The 23,340-nt window shown below is 66.6% G+C and overlaps 3 protein-coding genes across 4 annotated transcripts in view; 1 reads left to right on the top strand and 2 right to left on the bottom strand.

The window, feature by feature from the left end:
- Positions 1-482: 482 nt before the first annotated feature.
- Positions 483-9,763, bottom strand: MAP3K12 (mitogen-activated protein kinase kinase kinase 12). 2 transcript variants are annotated; one of them, XM_051775048.1, is made up of 14 exons: positions 9,510-9,763; positions 7,595-7,943; positions 7,015-7,198; positions 6,049-6,240; positions 5,074-5,232; positions 4,585-4,743; positions 4,192-4,300; positions 3,830-3,939; positions 3,223-3,339; positions 2,862-2,999; positions 1,993-2,440; positions 1,678-1,748; positions 1,036-1,285; positions 483-649 (listed from the first exon to the last, which is right to left on the bottom strand). In XM_051775048.1, exons 2-14 carry the CDS (start codon positions 7,920-7,922, stop codon positions 557-559), a joined length of 2,358 nt encoding a protein of 785 aa, XP_051631008.1. In that variant the 5' UTR covers positions 7,923-7,943; positions 9,510-9,763; the 3' UTR covers positions 483-556. The 2 variants fall into 2 exon arrangements, with proteins under 2 accessions (XP_051631008.1, XP_051631009.1); XM_051775049.1 differs by lacking the exon at positions 6,049-6,240.
- Positions 9,764-11,057: 1,294 nt separating this feature from the next.
- TARBP2 (TARBP2 subunit of RISC loading complex) lies at positions 11,058-15,653 on the top strand. The gene is made up of 9 exons (XM_051775040.1): positions 11,058-11,165; positions 12,054-12,223; positions 12,985-13,084; positions 13,608-13,691; positions 13,841-13,913; positions 14,296-14,413; positions 14,516-14,643; positions 14,927-15,116; positions 15,255-15,653. The coding sequence occupies exons 1-9, from the start codon at positions 11,113-11,115 to the stop codon at positions 15,410-15,412; spliced, it is 1,074 nt and encodes a 357-aa protein (XP_051631000.1). The 5' UTR covers positions 11,058-11,112; the 3' UTR covers positions 15,413-15,653.
- Positions 15,654-17,762: 2,109 nt separating this feature from the next.
- Positions 17,763-23,340, bottom strand: part of LOC127464627 (cyclic AMP-dependent transcription factor ATF-7) — a 60,496-nt gene continuing 54,918 nt past the window's right edge. Inside the window, exon 12 of the mRNA XM_051775044.1 lies at positions 17,763-22,135. Coding sequence (XP_051631004.1) covers positions 21,924-22,135 — 212 coding nt within the window. The 3' untranslated portion in view covers positions 17,763-21,923. The remainder of the gene's footprint in view (positions 22,136-23,340) is intronic.

Here is a 23,340-nt window from a genome sequence, read left to right as displayed (position 1 = left end):
GGTGGGAACTTTGATCCTCTGGATGCGTTTTGGGGGTGTCTCTCCCAGTTCCCTGCTAACTGGTCTTTAATGGAAACTGGTGTCCCACTTGGTTCTGTTCACTCTCTCCTTTCCCCCCTCCTTCCCCCCAAAATCCCATGGGTGACAATCCCCCCCTCTTCCCTGAGTGTCTGCCACCGCCCAGTGTTCCCAGTGTCACCAGTAAAGAAAGGCTGGGACTATCTGGGGGGCTCAGCCCCTTATTCCCTGTGCCCCCTCCCTCGAATTAGGGGGACCCCTCTCCACCTCTACGAGGTTGTTAGAGTAGGACCTTCATAAACAAATGAGGGAGACAAAACACCCTCTCCCCCTGTTCTTTGCCCCACTACCCCCCCCAAACCACCTTGCAGTGCCCCCTCAAAGCCCCCTGCCCACCCCCCCCAAAAAAAAAACCCCTTGCAGTGCCCCCCATCCCGAGGCAGCAGCAGCAGTAGAGATCGATAGATATTTATATAAATATTTGGGGCTGTACAAGTGAGGGGGTGCAGGGGGTGGGGGTGTGAGGGGGGGACACAGGTCACAGGCCCGGGGGGGCTGTGGGCCGGGGGGGCCCCTCGCCGCTGCCTGAGTGGTCGAGCTCTGCGCTGTCACAGTCCGAGTCCTCGGAGACCTTGGGAGGGGGGACACAAACGGGGGGGTTAAACATCCCCCTTGCCCTGCTACCCCTTTCCTGGGGGACCCTGGAGACCCCCTTCCCCTTGCTAACTCCATCTGGGGGGACTCGATGGAACCCCCCCCAACCCAGGGGGATCCCCATCGCTGGTGGGGCCCTGGGGACCCCTTTCCCCTTGGTAACCCCATCCAGGGGGGCTCAGGGGACGCCCCCCACCCCACCATCCCCAACCCTGGGGACCCCCTTCCCCTTGCTAACCCCATCTAGAGGGGCTCAGGGGACCCCACCATCCCCAACCCTGGGGACCCCCACCCCACAGTGCCCATCCCTGGGAGGGCTGTGGGTGCTGCCCAGCACCGGCCCAGGGTGGGTGGGGGCATCACCTTGGGGCTGAGCCCCCCGTGCCGGCGGCCGGGCCCCTCAGGGGGAGCCGCGTCCAGGGGGATCTCGGAGCCCTGGGAGAGCAGGTCCTCGGAGCGGTCGTCGGGACGCTCGTCCGTGTTGGTGCTGCCCACGTCGGGGGTGGCACTGTGGGAGGGCTCACTCGTGTGCCCCTCGTCCCCGTCCCCATCCGAGAAGTTCTCCGAGCTGAAGGTCGACAGCGACTGGCGCTTGCTCATACCCGGGGGCCACCTGGGCGGGGGGCGAGGGGTGAGGACCCAGGTGCCTGGGCACCCACAGACCCCTCTCAGGTGTCTGAGCACCCATGGACCCCTCTCAGGTGCCTGGGCACCCACAGACCCCCCTCTCAGGTGCCTGGGCACCCATGGACACCTCTCAAGGTGTCCAGGCACCCACAGACCTCTCTAAGGTGTCCGAGCACCCATGGACCCCCCCCACCCTGAGGACCCCCATCATCTGCACACCCAAAGCACTTCCCACCACCCCCCTCGAAAGACCCCGGACACCCCCACCCCAAAGGACCCTAAATGCTCCCACTCCCCTAAATGACCCCTCCTCACCTGGAGGAACCCACATGTCAGTGCCCCCCCGCAAAGCACCCATGGAGGGGGGGCAACACCCACCTCTGCCGCAGTGGCAGCTCCACCTCACTGTCCACTTCGCCCTCCTCCTCCTCCGATGAGACCCCCCGCTTCTGGTGGCAAAGGAGGGGGGTGTTGGGGTCCTGCTGCCCCTCAGGAGGGACCCAGGTCCTGAACTCCCCACCCCAGGAGGGACCCAGGAGTCCTGACTGCCCCCCGCCCCCTCAGGAGGGACCTCCCCCCCAAACCTCTCCCTGGAAGGACTCCACCCCACCTCCCACTCCTGGGAAGGACCTGGGGTTCCTGCCCTGTGTGCCCCCCTCCCAAAAGAGAGACCCGGGGGTCCGGGGGTCTCACCTGCCCGCGGGTGACGGCCGCCCGGTACAGCAGAGCCGCGGGGGTGAGGTGCTGCCCGGCCCCCCCTTTCCCCCCCCGGCCGGCCCCGCTCTCCCGTTCAGGCTCCCCGGGAGTGGGGGGCTGCGGCGGGGGGGACCCTTGGGTGCCCGTCGCCCCCTCGGGTCCCACGTCAGGTACCGTGGCCGGGGGGGCACCCGCGGCCTCCAGGGTGCCCCCGAGGATGTCGGGACTGGCAGCGGTGGCGGGGGGCACGGGCAGCCCCCGGGGGGTTCCGGCCTCGGGGCCCAGCTCCCCGCAGCCCCCCCGGGGTCCCGCTTTGCGGTGGCGGCCCTTGGCCCGGCGGCTGCGCCCGGGGGAGGGGGGGCCCTTGGGACACCCCGGCAGGGCCACCTGAGCCATGGCCGCGTCCAGCTTGGGCAGCAGCACCTCCGGCTTCAGGATGTCAGGTCTGGGGGGGGATTGGACATGGGAAGGGCTGTGGTTGCAGACCTGGGCAGCCAGGAGCCCTCCCCACCCAGCCAGGAGGGACCCCCATGTCCACACCCCACCAAAAAGATTCCCCCCTCCAAGGGCCACCAGCATCTGCAGGCCCAACCCCCCCCCCTCCAAAGGACCCCAGACTCCCACCCTGAGGTCCCCAGGAATCTGCACACCCAGAGCACTTCCCCCCCCAAAACCAGACCCAGACTCCCCCACCCCAAAGGACCCAGGGCTCCCAAATCCCCTAAACAACCCCCACACCCAGGCCCCCAAACCCCCCACCTGGAAGAACCCCCTTGTCCGTGCCTCCCCCCTCAACCCAAAGCACCCAGACACACAACCCCCCAGCACCCTCCTCCCCAAAGGCCCCAGGGGGACCCCGGGCTCACCTCTTGCCGTGGGGTGAGAGCTTCTGGGGGACGTTGCGTTTCTTGATGAGGGTCTCGACGGCGTTCCCGTGCAGGAGCCCCCGCGGCGCCCGCGGCTTGAAGAGCCCAGGGTAGCGCTTCTCCAGCGCCTGCTCCCTCCTGCCATGGGCCACTCGTGGGCAGCAGCACAGGGCACGGGGCACAGGGGCTTTGGGGGGGTGGCCGTGCCCTTGGGGGGCTGGTCTGGAGCTCAGGGTGAGCATGGGGAGGGCATGGCCATGGGGTTGACACAGGGTTGGCCATGGGGTGATCATGGGGTGATCATGGGGTGGGCACAGGGGGTGCTGGGGGTGCTGTTGAGCGCCAGGAGTGCCCAACTCACCTGAGCAGCTCTTTCTCCTTGAGCTCCAGCTGCAGCATGAGGGCACTGAGCTCCATGTAGAGGTTGTTGGCGCGCTCCAGCTTGCGCTCGTAGTGCTCCCGGATGTCCAGCGCGTGCCTGGCCCCCCAGGACACACAGGGCATTGGCACACACACCCCATGGCACCCACCATGTGCAGGGACCAGCACCCACAGACCCCTACAGCACCCACCATGTGCAGGGACAGGCATCCACAGACCCCCACAGCACCCATCACGTGCAAGGACAGGCACCCACAGACCCCCACAGCACCCACCATGTGCAAGGACAGGCACCCACAGACCCCCACAGCACCCACCATGTGCAAGGACAGGCACCCACAGACCCCACAGCACCCACCATGTGCAAGGACAGGCACCCACAGACCCCACAGCACCCACCATGTGCAAGGACAGGCACCCACAGACCCCACAGCACCCACCATGTGCAAGGACAGGCACCCACAGACCCCACAGCACCCACCATGTGCAAGGACAGGCACCCAAAAGCCCTCTCTGTACCCCAACACCCGCTGGCACCCCCTGTCCGTGGTCCCCCCCCACCCCAGTGCCCCCGGGCAGGGCCCCACCGGAGCTCCTCGCGCCGGCGGTTGATCAGCTCCTCCTCCAGCCGGTGTAGACACGTCCCCTCCGACTTGATCTTCTCGAAGTGCAGCTTCACCTCCTCCCGCCACTCCGCCTGTGGCACAGGGGCACTGGCTGCCATGGCCACCGGGCACCATGGGCACCAGGCACCCAGGGCACCGGCCACCACAGCCACTGGGCACCCAGGGCACCAGGCACCAGCTACCCGGGGCACCAGCTGCCACAGGCACTGGGCACCCAGGTCCTGGAATCCCGGGGTGCTGGGATCATGGGGTCCTGGAACCCTGGAGTGCTGGGATCATGGGTGCTGGGATCCTGGGGTCCCAGAGTCCAGGGTGCTGGGTACCTGGGATTTGAAGTAGGTCTCCTGGGGGGTGGAGAGGACGTCAGCGGAGGCGATGTCGAGGTGCAGCAGGATCTGGCGGAAGGACGGCCGGTTCCGAGGTTTGCTGTTCCTGGAGGGGGGGAGCAGCACGACTCTGAGGGGTGCTGGGGGTGCTGAGGAGGTTTTTGGGGGACCAGGGGCAGAGAAGGGCACATGGGGCACCCCCAGGGTGAGGGGGCACCTCCTCTACGACCAGGTGTCCCCCCTCCCCTGCCCACATTGGGGTGCCAATGACAGGCCCCACAGTGGGGTCCCCCACGGCAGGGCTCACCCGTGACACGGGTGCCCACGGCATGTCCCCAGGGTGGGCTGTCCCTGGCAGGGTGTCCCCCGGGGTGTGCCCGGGGCACTCACCAGCACTGGCGCAGCAGCACCTTGAAGCCATCGGGGCAGCTGGAGGGCACGGGGAGGTGGAGGCTGTTGCTGCCCACGCCCCAGATTATGGCCGACGAGTCCACGTCCTTGTAGGGGATCTCGCCCGTCAGCAGCTCCCACAGCACCACCCCGAAGGACCTGGGGGCACCCACAGCCCTGTCACCCACGGTGGGGCACCCCCAGTGTCCTCCTGTGGTCCCCTGGTCCCCCCCACTGCCGCTGCCTATCCTGGTGTCCCCCTTGCCCCCTGCTCCTGTGGCCCCTGATGTCCCCCGTTCCTGCAGTGTCACTCCCAGTGTCCCCATCTCTGTTTCCCCCCAGTGTCCCTGGTGTCCCCACAATGTCCCCTGTCCCTGTTGTCCCCGATGCCCCCTGTGCCCCCCGTTGTCCCCAACGCCTCCCCAAAGCCCCATGTGTTGCTGTGTCCCCAGTGCCACCAGAGCTCCCCTGATGTCCCCATATCCTCACCAGATGTCCACCTTCTCGGAGACGGGCTCGTTGCGGATGACCTCGGGGGCCATCCAGGCCACGGTGCCGGCAAAGGACATCTTGGTGCTCTTGTCGATGAGCTCCTTGGAGGTGCCGAAGTCCGAGATCTTCACCACGTCGTCGTAGGTGATGAGCATGCTGGGGGGCACGCGCTCAGCGCCACGCCAATGACACGCCAATGACACGGGCACGGCACCGCCGCGGGCATGCAACTGCTGCGAGCATCATCGGGTCACGGGCACGGCACCGCCACGGGACGGCACCGCCATGGGCATGGCACTGCCACGGGACAACACCGACACGGCACTGCTACAGGGCAACACCGACATGGTGACACTGCCACGGGACAGCACTGCCATGGGCATAGAACAGCCATGGGGCAACACCGACATGGGCATGGCACTGCCATGGGACACTAACATGGACATGGCACCATCGTGGGACACCAATGTGGACAAGGCGCCGCTATGGGACAACATCACCACGGGCATGGCACTGCCACAGGACACCAATACAGACATGGCACTGCCATGGGACACCAATACAGACATGGCACTGCCATGGGACAACACCAACATGGCACCACCATGGGACACCACCATGGCCATGCAACTGCCATGAGTGTGGTCCTGTTGTGGGGATGCCACCACCACGAGCGTGGCACCGCCACAGTCATGCAACTGCTACGGGCATGGAACCACCACGGTGTGGCACTGCCACGGACATGCAACGGTCACAGACATGCAACCGCCACGGGCACAGCACCGTCACAGACACGGCACCACCAAGGATACGCAGCTGTCACTGTCACGCAGCCCCCGCGGGCACGGCACCGCCACGCTCATGCACCCACCCCAGGCACGTCCCCACCACGGGCACGTCCCCATCGCAGTCACACCCCCGGGGCACCCCCCGGCACCCAGGGGTGCTCCGAGCCCACCACCCCCCGCTCACTTGGGCGACTTGAGGTCGCGGTGGATGATCTTGTGCAGGTGCAGGTAGTTCATGCCGCCGGCGATGCCCATGGACCAGTCGACCAGCAGGGAGGGGGTGACCTTGCGCCCGGCGCGCAGCACCTCGTAGAGCTGCCCCTGGGCGCAGAACTCCATGATGATGCAGTAACAGGGGGCCTGGGTGCACACGCCCCTGGGGGCACAGCGGCACCTCAGTGCCTGCTGCGGGCCCCCAATTCATCCAGGATGCCCAACTAGTGGGCCCCGTGCCAGTGCCCTGTGCCCGTGCCATGTCCCCCCCATGCCGGTCCATGCCATGCTGGGGGTCCCCATGCAGTGACACGTCAGTGCCCCATGACCATGGCGTGTCCATGACCCCTGTGACTGTGCCCATGCCGTGTCCATGCCGTGTCCATGCTGTGTCCATGCTCATGCCATGTCCATGGTCATGCCTATGGCATGTCCATGACCTCTGTGCCTGTGCCCACACTCATGCTCATGCCATGTCTATGCTCATGCCCAGGCTGTCTCTGTTGTGCCTGTGCCCATGCCATGCCCATGCCGTGTCCATGCCCATGCCATGCCCATGCTGTGTCCGTGCCCTGTCCACGGTGTTCCCCATGCCCACACCACACCCATGGCCCATGCCGTGTCCACGCCCATGGAGTGTCTATGCCTTCACCCCTCATGCCCACTCCATGCCCATGCCTACGGCGTGTCCGTGCCCTGTGCCCACATGTTCTAGCGTGTTCCACGCCCTTTGCCATGCCCATGTTCTGTCACGCTCGTGGTGTTCCCCCTCACCATGGCTTTCCCATGCCACATCCACACTCCATGAACCTGGCATGACCATGCCCCACACCACATTCCATGCTCCACAGCATGTTCCATGCCCCGTGCCCAGGGTGTCCCCGTGCCCACGGTGCCCCCGTGCCCCCACACTGGCACCAGCAGCCCCCCCGCTCACTTGAAGGTGATGATGTTGGGGTGCTTGAGCTTGCGCAGGTGTTTGATGTCGGTCTCCTTGAGGTCCCTCACCTTCTTCACGGCCACCTCCTCGCCGTGGAAGCGGCCCAGGAACACGGCGCCCTGTGCCCCACTGCCCACCCACTGCAGGTCCAGGATCTCCTCAAACGGCACCTCCCAGGGGTCTGTGGGCACCCACGGCCATGGCACCCCCACAGCACCCAGAGCACCCCCACAGCCCCCAGAGTACCCCCACACCCATGGTTATGCCACCCACAATGTTCCCCTTTGCGCCCTTGCCCCCTCACACCCTCCTCTGCTCCCCCATACCCTACTTTCCCACCCTTGGACCTTCCTTTGTCCCACTGCCCCATCCTTTTCTCCCTCTTTTGCCCCCTTGCCCTCCTCACACCCTCCCTTGGACCCTCCTTTGCTCCTTTCCCCCCCCCCCTCCTTTTCCCCCCTGCTGCCTTTGCCTCCCCCTTTGCCCCCTCACACTCTCCTTTACCCCCTCACCCCCTCCTTTGTCCCCACCTCTCCCCCCTCACCCCCCATGCCCCCAGCCCCCCCGGCCCCCTCACCCTCGGGCGGGTGTTTGTGCTCGGCCGCGTAGGCTTTGCCGATCATGGTCCACACGGGCTTGAGGCACCCGAAGAGCCCCTCGAGGAAGCCCCCCCCGGCCTGGCAGCGCAGGTGGGCGGCATCGGCCGCCAGCGGCCCCGCGGCCTCGGGGCCCAGCTCGGGGGGCCGGGGACCCCCCCGGCGCGGCCAGGCCTCGGGGGGGGCGGTGGGGGCGGGCAGGACGTCGCGCAGGACGCACTGGGTGGGCGTCAGCTCCTGCTCGGGGGTCCCGTCCGAGGGCAGCGCCAGCGAGGGCGATGGCGTGCGGGTCTCGTGCAGACAGGCCATGATGGCGGGACCCCCGCCCGCCTGCGGGGCACGGGGGTCAGCGGGGCGGGGGGGGCACCCCTTGTACCCACAGGCACCGCTTTACACGCATGTGGGCCCCTTTACACATGTGAGCCCGTTTACACACATGTGAGCCCCTTTACACATGTGAGCCCCTTTACACACGTGTGAGACCCTTTACACGCGTGTGCACCCCCTGCCAGCCACGTCTGCAGCCCACATGTGTGCCCAACCTTTACACGTGTGTGCCCCCTCCTCACCCCCTACATGGGGCCGGGGGACAGAGCCCCCCCCCCTCAGTGCCCACGGGTGTGTAAAGGCCACGTGCAAACGTGCCAGGGGAAACTGAGGCAGGGCGGGGAGCTCAGGGGGGCTCGGGGGCCGAGGGGTCCCGGGGGGACTGATCCGGCTCCTATTTGGGGAGGGGGGGCAGTTACCATGGCAACAGCGGGGCCAGCGATGATGTCATCATAAAACTGGGGGGGGTGAGTCACCGAGGAGGGGGGTGTGGGAGGGGCTTAACGTCACCCCGAGGGACCCGGGGGGGGGCGCGACCCGCCCCTCCAGGTGTCGCGTGTGTCCCCCCGTGGTGACATCACGTCACGCGGTGACGTCATCCCGGTAAGGGATGGAGCCTTCCCCCCCCCCCGGGGAAACTGAGGCAGAAACGGGGAACCAGCGACCCTGGGGGGGCGTTGGATAAACGGGCTGGGGAGAGGAGGGAGTGTCTGTCGCGACACGCGACAGCGCCGGCCCCATGTCGCGACAACGCAGAGCTGGAGGAGGGGAGCGGGGGAGTCAGAGCGCCCCCGCCGGCACCACATGTCGGGACATGGCGCCCTGTCGCGACACCGGGGAGGGGGCGGGGTGGGGGGACGTGCGTGACGGGCTGCGGGAGGCACACGCGTGTGATGGTGGGGGGGAAGGGCAGAGCGGGGGGGGCACACGCGCGTGCAGGGGCCCGGGGGGGGGCACACGCGTGTGTAACGCGGCCCACGCGTGTCGGGGCGCACACGAGTGTGAAAGGAGGGTCCGCACCCACGGGGGGGGGGGCACGAGAGCGTGCAAAGGGCGCACAGGCGTGCGGGGATGGGGGGGCCGCGCACATGGGGAGGGACACACGGACACAGGGACGCACACACGGACACACAGACGCACCTGCCGGCGTTGCACACGCGCGTGCAAGAGGTCACGCGCGCGTGCACGGGGGTGCGGGCACGTCTGCGGGGGGGGGGGGGTCACGCGTGTGCAAGAGCATCACCCCCGTGAGGGGGGGGGCACACGCGTGTGCAAGAGGCCGCTCGTGTCCCCTCACCCCTCCCACCCCCCAAAGACCCCCCCAGACCCTGCAGGGACCCCGCGCCCGGGGCGGGGGGAGGGGAGGGCGCGGCCCCCCCGGGCCCGGTGGGGGCACCTGCAGAGGGGGGGCGCGGGGGGATACGCGCCATCACCCGCTGTATCCCCGTTCGTGTCCCCCCCCATCCCGGTGCATCCCCAGTCCTGCCCCCCTCCCCCCCTCCCACCCCTAGCCCCCCCAATCCCGGCGCATCCTCCCGCCTCGCGGCCTCCCTGTGCCGGTGCCGGTACCTGGGGGGCTCCGGGCCCTGCGCCCGGGGATGCGGGTGATGCCGGGGGGGTCTCGGGGGGGTCCCGGTGCCGGGGGAGTCCCGGTGATGCTGGTGCTGGTGGGGCTGGGCCCGGCGGGCGGGGCCGGTACCGGGGCCGGGGCCGCGGTCGGGGCGAGCGGCGAGAACGGCCCCGCCCGGCGGGAACGGCCCCGCCCCGGCCCCGCCCCGCGCACCGGAGAGACCGGCACGAACACCGGGACCCCTCCACTGGGACACCACTGGCACCGGAACCGCCCCCCCGATACCGCACCGGGACCCTGACACTGCACCGGGACCCGGAGAGACCGGCACGGGGACCGGGACCCCCCCGGACCCAGAGAGACCGACACGGACACCGGGACCACCCCCAGTACTGCACCGGGACCCCGATACTGCACTGGGATCCCCCTGGACCCAGAGAGACCGGCACGAGCACCGGGACCCCCCCACCGGGACACCACCGGCACCGGGACCGCCCCCCGATACCGCAGCGGGACCCCGACACTGAACCGGGACCCGGAGAGACCGGCACGGACAGCGGGACCACCCCCAGTACAGCACCGGGACCCCGATACTGCACCGGGACCCTCCTGGACCCGGAGAGACCGGCACGAGCACTGGGACCACCCCACCGGGACACCACCGGCACCGGGACCGCCCCCCCCGATACTGCAGAGGGACCCCGACACTGCACCGGGACTCGGAGAGACCGGCACGAGCACCGAGACCACCCGGGATACTGCACCGGGACCCCGATACTGCACCGGGACCCCGATACGGCACCAGGAACCGACCCGACACCGGGACCCCTCGGCAGCAGCAGCGGGACCTCCTGGAGCAGGACTGGCCCCCCTGGTACCCCCAGGACCCTCCGGCACCGGGCTCGCCCGACCCCAGCAGCACACGGGGCACCAGCGCAGTCCAAGGACTCCCAGTACGAGTGTCCCGCTGTTCTCAGTGGTCCCAGTGCAACCCCAGTGCAACCCCAGTGCTTCCAGTCTGATCCCAGTTTGGGTGTCACTCTCTTCCCAGTGCTCCCAGTGCAATCCCGGTGCTCTCAGTCTGATTCCAGTGCTCCCAGTACAGGTGCCCCTGCATCACCAGTGCTCCCAGTGTGATCCTCGTGGTCCCAGTCTGGGTCTCCCTCTGTCCCCAGTGCTCCCAGTGTCATCCCAGTGCTCCCAGTATGCCTCTCCCTCCATCCCCAGTGCTCCCAGTCTGCCCCCAGTGCTCCTTCTCTGACCAGCGCCACCTCTGACGCACCTCCCTCACCGCCTGTCCCTGTCCCCACTGTCCCCACTGTCCCCATTGTCCCCATTGAGGGGGAAACTGAGGCAGGACCCCGCCTTCCCCTCCAAGAGTCACGTGACCCGCTTCCCGCCTCCTCCCCCCTCCCTCTACCCCCGCCTCTCCTCGCGCGAGGAATTGTGGGAATCGTAGTCCGCCGGAGGGGGCGGAGCCGCGTCGGCGCGCGGGGCGGGCGGCGCGGCCGGACTACGATTCCCAGACCCCCCCGCGCGGCGCTCGCCTCCCGTGATGCCGCGCGCCCCCTGGCGGCGCGGGCGGCGGCCGGAGCGGCGGGGATGAGCGAGGAGGGGGCGGGCGGGGCCCGGCGGAGCGGCGGCGCCTTCCCCAGGTACCGGGACCCCCCCGGGACCCCCCCGCGCCAGGCACCGCCCCCGCACCCGGCACAGACCCCCCCGCGCCGCGGGGGTGGCGGACAGGGGGAAGGGGCGGCCTAGGCCGCGCCGCGGGGGAGGGGGAAGTGGGCGGCGGCGGGGAGGGTCGGGGGAGGGGGACACACGCGGGACTGTCCCCGTGTCGCCACGCGAGGGAGGGAGGAGGGGGGGACAGGTGTGTCCCTATGGGGTGTGGCGGTGGCATCGCGGTCCCTGAGTCCCCGGTGGTGCCATCCCTGTCCCCGTGTGGCACTGCCACCCCCCTACCCACGTGGTAGTGCCACCCCCATCCCGGTGTCCCCGGTGGTGCCACCTCTGTCCCCGTGTGGCACTGCCACCTCTGTCCCCCTGTCCCCAGTAGTGCCACCCCCATCCCAGTGTGGCACTGCCACCTCTGTCCCCCTGTCCCCAGTAGTGCCACCCCTATACCCGTGTGGCACTGCCACCCTGTCCCTGTGTCCCCCTGTCCCCGTGCTGTGTGGTAGTGCCACCCCCGTCCCTTCACTGTGTGGGGGCTCCATCCCTGTCACCCCATTACACGCCAATGCTACCCCTGTCAACGTGTCCCCCCCGGTCCCTGTGTCCCCACACTACATGGCAGTGCCACCCCCCGTCCCTGTGCCACTAGGTGATGCCAACCCTGTCCCTGTGTCCCCACTCTTGCCGCCCCCATCCCCATATCCTAATGCCCTGGCACTGCCACACCCGTCCCTGTGTCCCCTCTGACCCGCAGAGAAGCGGTGCCACCCCTGTCCCCCTGCTCCCTGTCGGTGCCCTCCCAGTCCCCGTGTCCCCCCCTGGCCCCGGGGGGTGGTGACAGCGCTGTCCCTGTCCCTGTGTGCCAGCCTGGAGCAGATGGTGGCCGCCAGCCCCGGGAAGACGCCCATCAGCCTCCTGCAGGAATATGGGACACGCTTAGGACGGACCCCCGGCTACGACCTGCTCAAGGCCGAGGGCCAGGCCCACCAGCCCAACTTCACCTTCCGCGTCACCCTCGGGGACATCAGCTGCACCGGTGAGACCCCAATCCCCCCCTGACCCCCCCAAACCCCTCCTGATTCCCACAAGCCCCCCCAGACCCTCCCAAACCCCTCCTGAACTGCCTGTCCCCTCAGGGACATCAGCTGCACCGGTGGGACCCCAACCACCCACAGACCCCCCCTCAGGGACATCAGCTGCACCGGTGGGACCCCAACCACCCACAGACCCCCCAAACCCCTCATGAAGCCCCTCAGGGACATCAGCTGCATCAGTGGGACCCCAAACCCCCAGCCTCCCCCAAACCCCTCCCGACCCCTGTGTCACCCTCAGAGACATCAGCTGCACTGGTGGGACCCCAAACCCCCCAAAACCCTCCCCCTGACCCCTCTGTCACCCTTGGGGACATCAGCTGCACCAGGGGGACCCCAAACCTCTCCTGACCCCCCCCAAACACCTCCTTACCCCCCCTGTCCCCTCAGGGACATCAGCTGCACCAGGGGGTCCCAACACCTCCACACCCAGGCTATGGGCCCCCCTCACCCCCCAGGGTTTCCCCCCATGCAGGGGAGGGTGAGGAGGGGGGGCCACAACCTGGGGAGAGGTGACGGCGGTGACACACTTTGGGGGGCTTGTCCCAGGGAGGAGGAGGAGGAGGAGGAAACCCTGGGACCCCTGGAAAAGTGGGTCCTCATGGGGGATCCCCTGGGATGCTCAGGGGTCCCCTGGGCCTGCAGGAGGTGGGTGGTGGAGAGGGGCCCCCCGGGTGCCCCCCCTGAGCCCCCCGGTGCCCCCCAGGGCAGGGCCCCAGCAAGAAGGCGGCGAAGCACAAGGCGGCCGAGGTGGCCCTGAGGCTGCTCAGAGGTGGGGGGGCCATGCTGGAGCCCCCGGAGCACAGGTGGGGGGTCCCAGGAGGGGCAGGGGGGGGCATTCAGTGTGTCCAGGAGGGGCTGGGGAGGAGTTTGGGGGGGTTGGGTGGGGGTGCAGTGCCCAGGCAGTCTGGGGGTACCAAGGGGTGAAGGGCACTTAAGGTTTGGGGGGATCTGTGGGGCAGGAGAACATCCAAGGGAGTTTGGGGGTACCCGGGGGGGCTTGGGGATCCCATGGGATTTGGGATCAGTTAGGTTTGGGGGTACTCAGGGGGGTCTGGGGGTGCCTGGGGAGGTCTGAGGGTACCCAGGGGGGTACAGAGGTACCCGTGGGGGTCTGGGGGTACCCAAGGGGTTCAGGGGTGCCTGTGGGGGTCTGGGGTGCCCAGGGTGTGTCTGGGGGTACCCAAGGGTGTCTGGGGGGAAGTGAGGGGACAAGGGGGAATATGGGAGTGCCTATGGGGGTCTGAGAGGTCCAGGGGTGCCCACAGGGGTCTGGGGGTGCTCATGGGATGCCAGCTCAGGCTTTAACATCTCCCCTTTCTCCCCCAGCTCTCCTTTCCCCCCAGAGCCCCCGGCTGAGCCCGGCCCTGCCGCCACCCCCCCAGCCCCTGCCGTGCCCCCTCCCTTGCCCAGGTAATGGGGGGGGAGCACCCAGTGCCAGGATGGGCACGGGGGGCATGGTGTGTCCCCCCAAACCCCCATCCCGGCACCCTGTTACCCCACTGTGCCCCCCAAGGCAGGGGGGGTGTGGGGTGCCCCTCTCATCCCTCTGCTCCCCACAGGGGGCCCCCCCTGGAGATGAAGACACCCGTGTCCCCCCCCCAGTCGGAGTGTAACCCCGTGGGGGCTCTGCAGGTGGGTGACACTCATTTTGGGGCCCATTGTTCCTGCATGGGGACAGTTATCCCCGTTTTGGGGCTGGTTAACCTCGTTTTGGGGCCCGTTGTTCCTTCCTGGGGACAGTTATCCCCATTTTGGGGCTGGTTAACCCCGTTTTGGGGCCCGTTGTTCCTGTTTGGGGATGGTTATCCCCATTTTGGGGCTGATTATCCCTGTTTTGGGGCCCTTTGTTCCTGCTTGGGGACAGTTATCCCTGTTTTATGGTCGGTTATCCCCGTTTTATGGTCGGTTATCCCCGTTTTGAGGCTGGTTATCCCCGTTTTGGGTGCTGCCGGCCCCTTTTGGGGCGGTGTCCCCGTTCAGGGGGTGTCCCTGTCCCAATTTCCCCCGTCCCCAGGAGCTGGTGGTGCAGAAGGGCTGGCGCCTGCCCGAGTACACGGTGACCCAGGAGTCGGGGCCGGCGCACCGCAAGGAGTTCACCATGACGTGCCGCGTGGAGCGCTTCGTGGAGATCGGTGAGCCGCGGGCCGGGGGGCACACGGGGACCCCCGGGGTGTCTGTGGGGACGGGGCAGGGTGTCCTGGCTCACCCCAGGGTGCCGGGCCCCCCCTCCCCAGGCAGCGGCACCTCCAAGAAGCTGGCGAAGCGCAACGCGGCCGCCAAGATGCTCGTGCGGATCCACAACGTGCCGATGGAGCCGCGCGACGGCAGCGAGGCCGAGGGCGAGGAGGACCAGTTCAACATGGTACTGGGGGGCACTGGGGAGCCCCGGGGGCACCCCGAGGGGTTAACAGGGGCGCAGGCATCCCAAAGCCACCCACAGTGGGGGAGGCTGCACCCCCCACTCCACGGCCCAGTGAGTAACTTGGGGGGGACCCTCTGGATTTGGGGTCCCTGTGGGGTGGGCGAGCGTGGTCCCCGTGGGTGTCCCGGTGTTGGGGTCCCTGCAGTTCTCATGTCCCTGGGGGGGGCTCAGTGGTCCCGAGGGGTGTTGGCAGGTTCCTGAGTGCCCTGTGCCCCCCCCCAAGACATGCCCCCGGCTGGAGGGGCTGCGGGGCCGAGCCCCCGGCTGTACCTGGGACTCCCTGAGGAACTCGGCGGGCGAGAAGTTGGGGCAGCTGCGGAGCCGGGGGGGAGCCCCCGCGCCAGGGGGGGCCTGTGCCCTCCTGCAGGAGCTCTCGGAGGAGCAGAGCTTCGCCATCAGCTACCTCGACATCGGTGAGCACCTGGGACCCCCAGGACCCCCTTAAACCCCTCTGCCCCTCCCCAGGCGCTCCCCCCAGCCCCATGGGTGCCCCAAGCCGGGCTCGGGGGGTGCTGTGGGGGTGTCGGGGTGACCCCTGGTGTCCCCCCCAGACGCGCTGAGCCTCAGTGGGCTGCACCAGTGCCTGGTGGAGCTCTCGACGCAGCCGACCACCGTGTGCCACGGGGCCGCCCCGTCCCGCGACGGCGCCCGCGCCCAGGCTGCCCGCAACGCCCTGCAGTACCTGCGCATCATGGCGGGGGGCAAGTGACCCCCCCGGGGGCGAGCGACCCCCCCGGACACACCCATGGGCGCACGGACACACCCCAGGCTCGCTGGACTCACGGCGGGGCACCCGGCCCCCACCCACCACCCCCGGACACAGGGACCCGCCTGGGTCTGCGGATGGACAGACAGACGGACCTCAGGGCCCAGGGGCTCCCTCTGGCCTGGCCCCCCCCCGACAGCAGCGCCAGGAGGGTCCCCGGGCACCATCGGCCCCCAGGAATAAAGCTGGGGGGATTTGTACTCCCCGTGTCAGCGTCTGCTTGGGGAGCTGGGGGGGCTGGGGGGCAGAAAGGGGGCTGATCCCTCCTCCCCCCGACCCGTCCCCCAGGGGTAAAAGCAGAGTGAGCGCTCAGGGGTGGGGGCACCACTTTATTGGGTGACGGACGAACGCACGGATGGGCTTGGGAGGGGCTCGGCTCCAGGAGGGACGGACAGATGGACGGACTCGGGGCCGGATGCTCAGCGGCGGCGGCCGAAGCGCTGCGGGGTCGCCATCGTCCAGAACGGGGCGAGCGGGGGGTCCCAGCTCCGGGGGCTGAGCCGGGCCTGGGGCCCCCCCTGCGGCCCCCACCCCGACCTGCCGGGGGACACGGCACCGCTGAGCCCCGGCGGGGACAGGATGGGGACGGACGGGATGGCTGGGTGGGAATGAACGGGTGGATGGGGCAGATGGGAATGGGCTGAGGGACACGGACAGACAGACACAGGACGTTCACGGGCAGACGGACATTAACAGGGACCCCCATCCCTGCACCGCTCCAGCTTCTCGCTCGGGTCCCCCGAAACCCCCCGTGTCCCCCTCCACCTCCTGGGTCCCACCGTCCCCAGCCCCGTCCCTCGGAGTGCCCGGGACGCCTCCCCCGTGCCCCCAGACCCCACACCCCGGGACCCCCATCCCCGCTCACCTCTGGGGCTGGAGGAGGGTCCCGGGGGCGCGGCCGGGGCGTTGCAGGGACCGGAGCAGCGCACCCAGGGCGGCGGCGGCGGGGGGCGGCCCCGGGGGGGCGGCGGCGGCGGCCTGTGCCGGGGGAGGACCGGGGGTCACGGCAGTCCCGGAGCCGGAGTGTGACCCCCCCCCCTCCAATCATCCCGAGCCTCCCCCGTCCCAAACCGAACCCCCCGTTCCGACGGCGCGGCCGGGCCGGGGCTCACCGGGGCCGGGTCGAGGGTCCCGGGGCAGCAGCGGGCGCTGCGCGGGGTCCCCGTCAGCAGCAGCAGCATCAGAAGCAGCGCCGGGCGCCCCGTCATCGCCCCCGCCATCGCCCCCGCCCCGCCGCCGCCACCGCCTCTTATAGCCGGGCCGGGCCGGGGGCTCCCGAGGGAGCGGGGGGCGGCGGGGACCAGTCCCGGTTAATGAAACCCATTTACCAGCCGCGACAGCCGCCCCCGGGGACGGACGGACGGATGGACGGGGCGGTCCCGCACATCCCCGCCCCGCCCGGGACCCGTAACCGGCACCACCACCGGGGCTGCCCCCACCGGCAAATCAAGACCCCCGGCCCATCGCCGGGCCCCCCGTCCTGCACCGGCACTACCTGAAAACAGGACCCCGGCCCGTGCTGACCCCCATCTTCCCTGCATCGCTTCCCTACCGGAGCAGGACCCCCGGAGACAGGGACCCCTCCCCTGCCCCGGCACCCCCTCTCCGGGGACACCCCGAGACAGGGCCCCCTTCCATTTCCGGGGACCCCTTGAGACAGGGCCCCCGCCCTGTTCCAGACTCCCCGAGACAGAGCCCCCTTCCATTTCCGAGGACCCCCCGAGACAGGGCCCCCTCCCCTTTCCGGGGACCCCCCGAGACAGAGCCCTCTCCTCTTTCCGGGGACCCCCCCGAGACAGAGCCCCCTCCCCTTTCCGGGGACCCCCCGAGACAGAGCCCCCTCCCCTTTCCGGGGACCCCCCGAGACAGAGCCCACTCCCCTTTCCGGGGACCCCCCGCGCCCCCCCCGCTCCGCCGCGTCTCGCTGCCGCCACCCGGTGGCCCCGCCGCGCTCCTGCAGCCCCGACGGCGCGGCCGCGGCTCCCTCCGACCCAAAACCTGCCGAAATCGCCCCAAACGCTCACCCGAGGCTGCCCCGCGCCACTGCGGCGTCCCCACAAGCAGCTCACCCGCTGTGTCACCCGGGGAGGGGACGCGACACGTCCCACGCCGTCCTGAGTCCAGGCGGTGTCACCGCGGTTGTGACCGAGGGTCATCACAGCACCCTCCACCCGGTGACACCCACACTGTGAACGCCCCCGGGCACACTCAGGGGTGTCCGCGGCACGGGTGACACCGGGGATGTTCCCCCCTTCCCCCGGCCCCCCAAAAGCAGAGGGCAACAACCACCGTCTCCTGGGTAATATTTTAATGTTATATTTGCAGCATAAATAAAAGGCACGTTACATGTTTGGTACGACACGGCCGAGGGGGTTGGGGGGGGGCTTGGGGCGTGTCCCCCCCGGGTCCCCCCCGCGTCCCCGGGCCCCCGCGGGGGCTGTGAGGACCCGCTCACAGGAGCCCGTGCGGAGGGGGGGTCCCTCGGGGGCTGCGGAGGGGGGTGGGTTTCAGCTAAAAAGGAGCTGCCCCGCGGCGGCGGCCGATCTACGATATATGGGTGCATATACGCGTCGATATGGACTGATAGATACTACACGGTTACGCTTCTCGGGGCGGGGGGGGTGTCCTTTTTTTTTTGGCTTCTTCCATTATTGATCGTCAAAGCTCGTGGTACAAAAGCAGCTGGGTGGGGGCAGGGGGTGGGGGGAACGCCCAGGACCCTCCTCCCGCGTCCCTCTGTCGCCTCCTGGGCTCGATTTGGGGCATCGTCGCTGCCAGAGCCCCCCCGTGTGCACGGAACTGGGCGGGGGGAACCGAACAGAAACGGGTCCACGGGTCCGAAAATGGCACATTTCCCATCCGAGCCGCCGAATTCCCGAACCAAGGACCAGTTTCGGTGAGGGGGAAAAAGCGGCATCAACCCTTCCCACCCGCCCGGTCCTGAGGGACTCGGAAGCCAACGAGGAGAATTTTCATCTCTGCCAGAGAGAAAGGAGGGAAGGAGCAGGAGCTCCCTCATCACGAACTCCCCCGGGTCGTGGTTTTGAGCCATTTGTTCCTATTCAGTGTTACAGTTATGATAAAAATCGGTAGAACTCGACTCCCACGGGCCAGTCCTGCTGTCTGGGCTCGCCCCAGCTTGACCCCAACACAAAGGAGCCCTTTCAACCCTGCAGGGCTCCCATGAGGAGCCCCCGTGTCACCCTCCCCCCATTTCAGGCCCTGGCAGAGGAATGGAGATCCTGGGGACCCAAACACGGGATGGGGTTGGGGGTAGGCAGGTGGAACCCTGGGACACCCCAGGGTTCCGGGAGAGCAAAGTGCAGGTGCCCGGCACTGCCGAGCAGGCCCGGGGGCTGCCACCCCCCAGGAGCCTTGGAAAAGCAGGAGAAATCACCACAGAGCAGAAATCAGGCTGTTTTGCCCCAAAGGCAGCTGCAAAGTCTTCGGGCAAGAGTTGAACCAGCATGGGGAGGAGGAGGAGGAGGAGGAGAAGAGGGAGGAGGAGGAGGAGGAGAAAAAGCCACCTTCATCCCACCTGTCCTCAGAGGGGGATCCACACCACCAACCCAACAGAAAATCTGACTTCCCACCCAAAAAAAACCCAACCCCCTGCACGTCCATCGCCAGCACCACGCCAGCCTGAGGAGGGAACTGACCCCAGTGAGGGACGAGCATCACCCCTGGGCCCCAAAGTGACTCCTGGGACATCACCCATCACCTGGATGGGAGCAGAGGATCCTCCTGAGGCTGGATCCCTGTGGATTCCTGCTTTGCACCATCCAACTCCATCCCAGCACGAGAAACGGGACCTGAGCCCGCTCTGGGATCTGCTTCTAGGGCAGCCTTTGAGGTAAAACACACCTGAAACGGGCACAGGGAGCTCCAACCCTGTGACTGAAGCAATAATAAGTCCAGGTATGGCCAAATCCTTGTTCCTTGCTTGTTCCCTGCTTGTCCCTGCCCAGGTTTGGAGCTTTCCAATCACCTTTTCCTGGATTTGCAGAATTTTCAAGGCACTAAAGCGCTGGCGATGGGAGATGTGGGAATGGGGTGGCACTGATGGCATTGGGGCATGGAGGGAGAGGGAGAAAAGCTGCTCCTGCACCCCCATCCCAGTGGGGCCACCAGGATTCCCTGGAGTGGTGAGGCAGGAAAAGCCCTTTGTGGGCTGCAGGCTTGGCTCTCCCATCACACAGAATCCAGCCACTTTTACTCCCCGAGGGTAAAACAAGGGGCTGGGGAAGCTGCTGCCTTTGATCCAAACACTGTCCCAGATTTTCCACCTCGCCACCCTCTGCTCACTCCTGATCCTGCCAGTGAAGCCCCCACTGCCCTTTGTCTCTCCTTCCCCCCAGACCCCACAGCAAACAGGGAACCAGCGGTGGGACCAGCCCAGAGCTCAATTCCTTCCCCTTCCCACCAACACTTTTCCTGGAGGGACAGGTTTTCCTGCAGAGCTGAGTGCTGGGATGGCCCAGGAGGAGTTGCCAGACACCACCAATCCCTCCATGCCATGGGATGAGACCTGCACCTCCTGCAAACCCTTGGCCTTAGGTCCTGATCCCCCCAAAACAGGCCTGACCCCCTGCTGTGCCTCACCCGGCCCCAAACCCTTAGAATCATAGAATCATAGAATCAGCTGGGTTGGAAGGGACCTCCGAGATCATCAAGTCCAACCCTTGATCCACTATGGCCTGGTCACGTCCTGGGTTGGGACTGGGAATGCTGGAAACACCTGTGAACCCAGGGACTGTGCAGGAACAGCTTTGCAGGAGGGAAAGGCTGGTCTGGGGGGATGTGTGGGATCCAAACCAGAGGCTGGATGTGACCCCAACCACAGACAGGAGTTGGGATGAGCACGAGAACAGAGGGGGAGTGCAGGAGCAGCAACACAAACCAACCCCAGGACACGAGTGGTCGGTGCGGCCGCAGAGGTGAGGAAGACTTGGGAAAGAGGGAGGGGGAGAAGACAGATCCCATCCATGGAAAAACCCAAACCACTGGACTCCCCTGTCCGTGATGAGATCCCAAGTTTCCTGCTCAGCCTTTGCTTTGGGTTTTGCTGTCCCTGGAAACCTTCCAAGTCTGGGGAAGCCAAACAAAAATCACTTGGACAAACCAACTTGGCTCCAAAGTGGCAAAGTGCGACCTGAGGGGGAGGAGGGCTTGGCTGAGGAGGAACCTGGGAAGGGGAGGAAGACCAAGGGCTGATGCAGCTCCATGGACCATGACAAGATTCCTTCCAAGAGCCTGAACACACGTGAAACCCCTTCCCATTTCCAAACTACCGGCTCCAATTGGCACCTCGGGAAGCACAGAAGGACACACATGGACACACACGTGCCCAAGGTCCACCTGGCAGGAAAACAGACTCAATTCCAAGAGTCTCCCAACATGGAGGGTGCGTTCCTAACCTGCCCTATGAACTCCATGAACCATGGAAGCTCCATGAATCCTTTGTTTGCTCTGGCTGGGAAGCAACGGATGCTCCATCACCGCGAGCAGAACATCATCGTGAGGAAGAGGCAGAGACACCATCCCGTGCTCCCTCCCCTCGGAACAGGCAACTAATCCACGATTTAAGGCCACCATTATTAAGGTCATCGAGGTCACGTGTGTGGGAGACGATCCCTGGGAAGGGAGGGATGGGTTTGCTCAGGTGTGCGGGATGCGGGATTGGGGGACTCACACGTCGCTGCCTGCTGGGTCCTTCCCTGAATCCCAGAGTGCCCGGTCCCTGTGGATGCCCACCAGCACTGGTTTGCCAAAGGGAAGACGGGAGCAGCCCCATGGCTGCCTGGACAGGCCGTACCTTTCCCAGCACCCGGCGTGGGAGCAGCACCGGAGCACCCGCAGCTCCCGGCGCGGCACCGGTGACCGGGAACACGTGTCCCCTTCTCCCAGCCACATTTACAGCGGTCACACTCCCGTCATGTCCAAGATCCACCACTGCAATTCGGGAGTGAGGAGACCGACCTCAATCCCTGCAAGCTCAGAGCTCCAGGAGGCTCCTGTGCCAAGGTGCAACGTTTCAGGGAGCGGGAGCAGGGATGAGCAGATGCCTGGGAGCAGCACTGAGTGTCAGAGCCCCCCTGAGCCCCTCTGCTGAAGGCAGGGGGCAGGGAGAGGGGGTTTGGAGCAGGGACTGTGCCGAGGGGATCCCCAGGCACGGAGGTTTAGTGTTACCGTGACGGATCCCTGCCAGCCCACCTTTCCGGGGGCTCCTCAGAGGGGGCTCTGGGAGCTGGGGGGGCTCTGCCCAGTGCCAGCTGAGGGACTGAGGGCACTGTACAGGCTGTGCAGTGGGAAAGCGCCAGAGCTGCCCTTAACTCGGAAAAAAAACCAAAACAACAAAACAAAAAAAAACCCAAAAAAAAAGAAACGAAAATCCTCGTGGGCCCGCCCTGGGCAGGACCAGGGCCGTGGTCAGTCTGTGCTCGGCTCCGGGCCATCATCTGCCGGCAGACTGGGACTGTGGGGCCATGATGACGTGGGAGGGCAGGCCCAGCTCTGTCCTTTGCCCGGCCATCTGCGTCAGCACCGAGGTGGCCACGGCCTCGGCCGCCGAGCGCACGCTGAGCCCGTTCGGGGCGGCCGACGCGGAGCTGTGCTGGATGACGGGCGCGGGGGAGCCCGTGGGCTCCGAGCTCTCCTTCGGGCTCTCTGCTCCGACGGGGGGAGGAGGGGAGGGGAAGAAGAAAATAAAGTTAGAGAGAGGCTGTGGGGCTGGGGGTGGTGGCACTGCGAGGGGGAGGGAGGTGTGGGTTGAACGCTCACCTTTCCAGCCTGGAGCAGAGAGAGGATGATTCCTGTGGAATCCCAGCTCCCCCCACCAGGCCAGGCACTCCCCTCGAGGCCCCAGCCCACCCCAAGCAGCTGTTTGGCAAAAGCTGCCAAGCACTGGAAACAAAAACTGATTCAAGGACTGGAAATGAAACTGCTTTGAGCTGGGATCTAACGACCCTGCCCAGGTCCTGCTGGCCCCAGTCCTTTGGAGAAGCACCATGGAATCCTCCTGAATTCCAGCCAGGAAGCCACAAAGTGCAGGTTGGACCTCGAGGAGGGTGGCACTGGCATTACCTTCATCCTAATCAATGTTTTTCCTCATTACAAGGAATTAACTTCCCCCCACGACACCTCCTCTTCTCCAGGCCACTGAGCCCTGAGACCAGCTGGGTGGGCACGGGAGGAGGTGAAACACAATCCCTTTGGCAGAGCCAAGGCCTGGGCTCTTCGGGGCATTTTTGATATAAATTACCTGGTTTGCTCTTAATTGTTCTCCAGGACATTAAAATCAACCAGAGTCCCTTTGTTTGCTCCATTTCTTTTGGTAGCTTTGAAGCAACGTGACTGAGGGGCCAGAGCCCTTCTTCCCTGCTCTGTTCAGCTTCCAGGACCTTGGATTCTCTCCCCAAAGGAGCCCCCACAGCTCCTTACCCAGAGGATAATTTGTGAGCTACCAAACCCCATGGCAAGGGCAGTCAGAGCTCTCTTTGGGGTACACACTCATTATCCACAGATGCCAGGAAGAAATTCCTTCCTGAGCACTTGGGCAGATGAATTATAGGTGGGATGGGGTCCCTTTCCTTTGAAAAAGCCAAATTAAGGCAGGAAGTGGGATACTTCTTCCACACCAAGACAGTGAAACCCTTGACACTGGGGGGAAAAAATCAGGGAAGGGGTTTATAACCTCACTGGGCACCAGAAAATGGACTCTGGGGCTCAGTTTTCCATCAGGTGCTTGGACATCATTCCCCTTTCCCAGATGGCTTCTACCTTCCCTCGGGAAACCTCGGCCTGGGTGAAAGCCATGGCAGCACAGCAGGTTGGAGAACGGGCTTGGAGAAGGCTGAGCAGAGCAATGTAAT

Source organism: Manacus candei, unplaced genomic scaffold (genome assembly GCF_025592945.1).
Source record: "Manacus candei isolate 608988 ecotype Guabito, Panama unplaced genomic scaffold, ASM2559294v1 h1tg000247l, whole genome shotgun sequence".
In the NCBI taxonomy this organism is placed as follows: Eukaryota; Metazoa; Chordata; class Aves; order Passeriformes; family Pipridae; genus Manacus; species Manacus candei.
The sequence above is the reverse complement of the archived record's forward strand: the minus strand, read 5'-3'. Positions and strand labels throughout refer to the sequence as shown.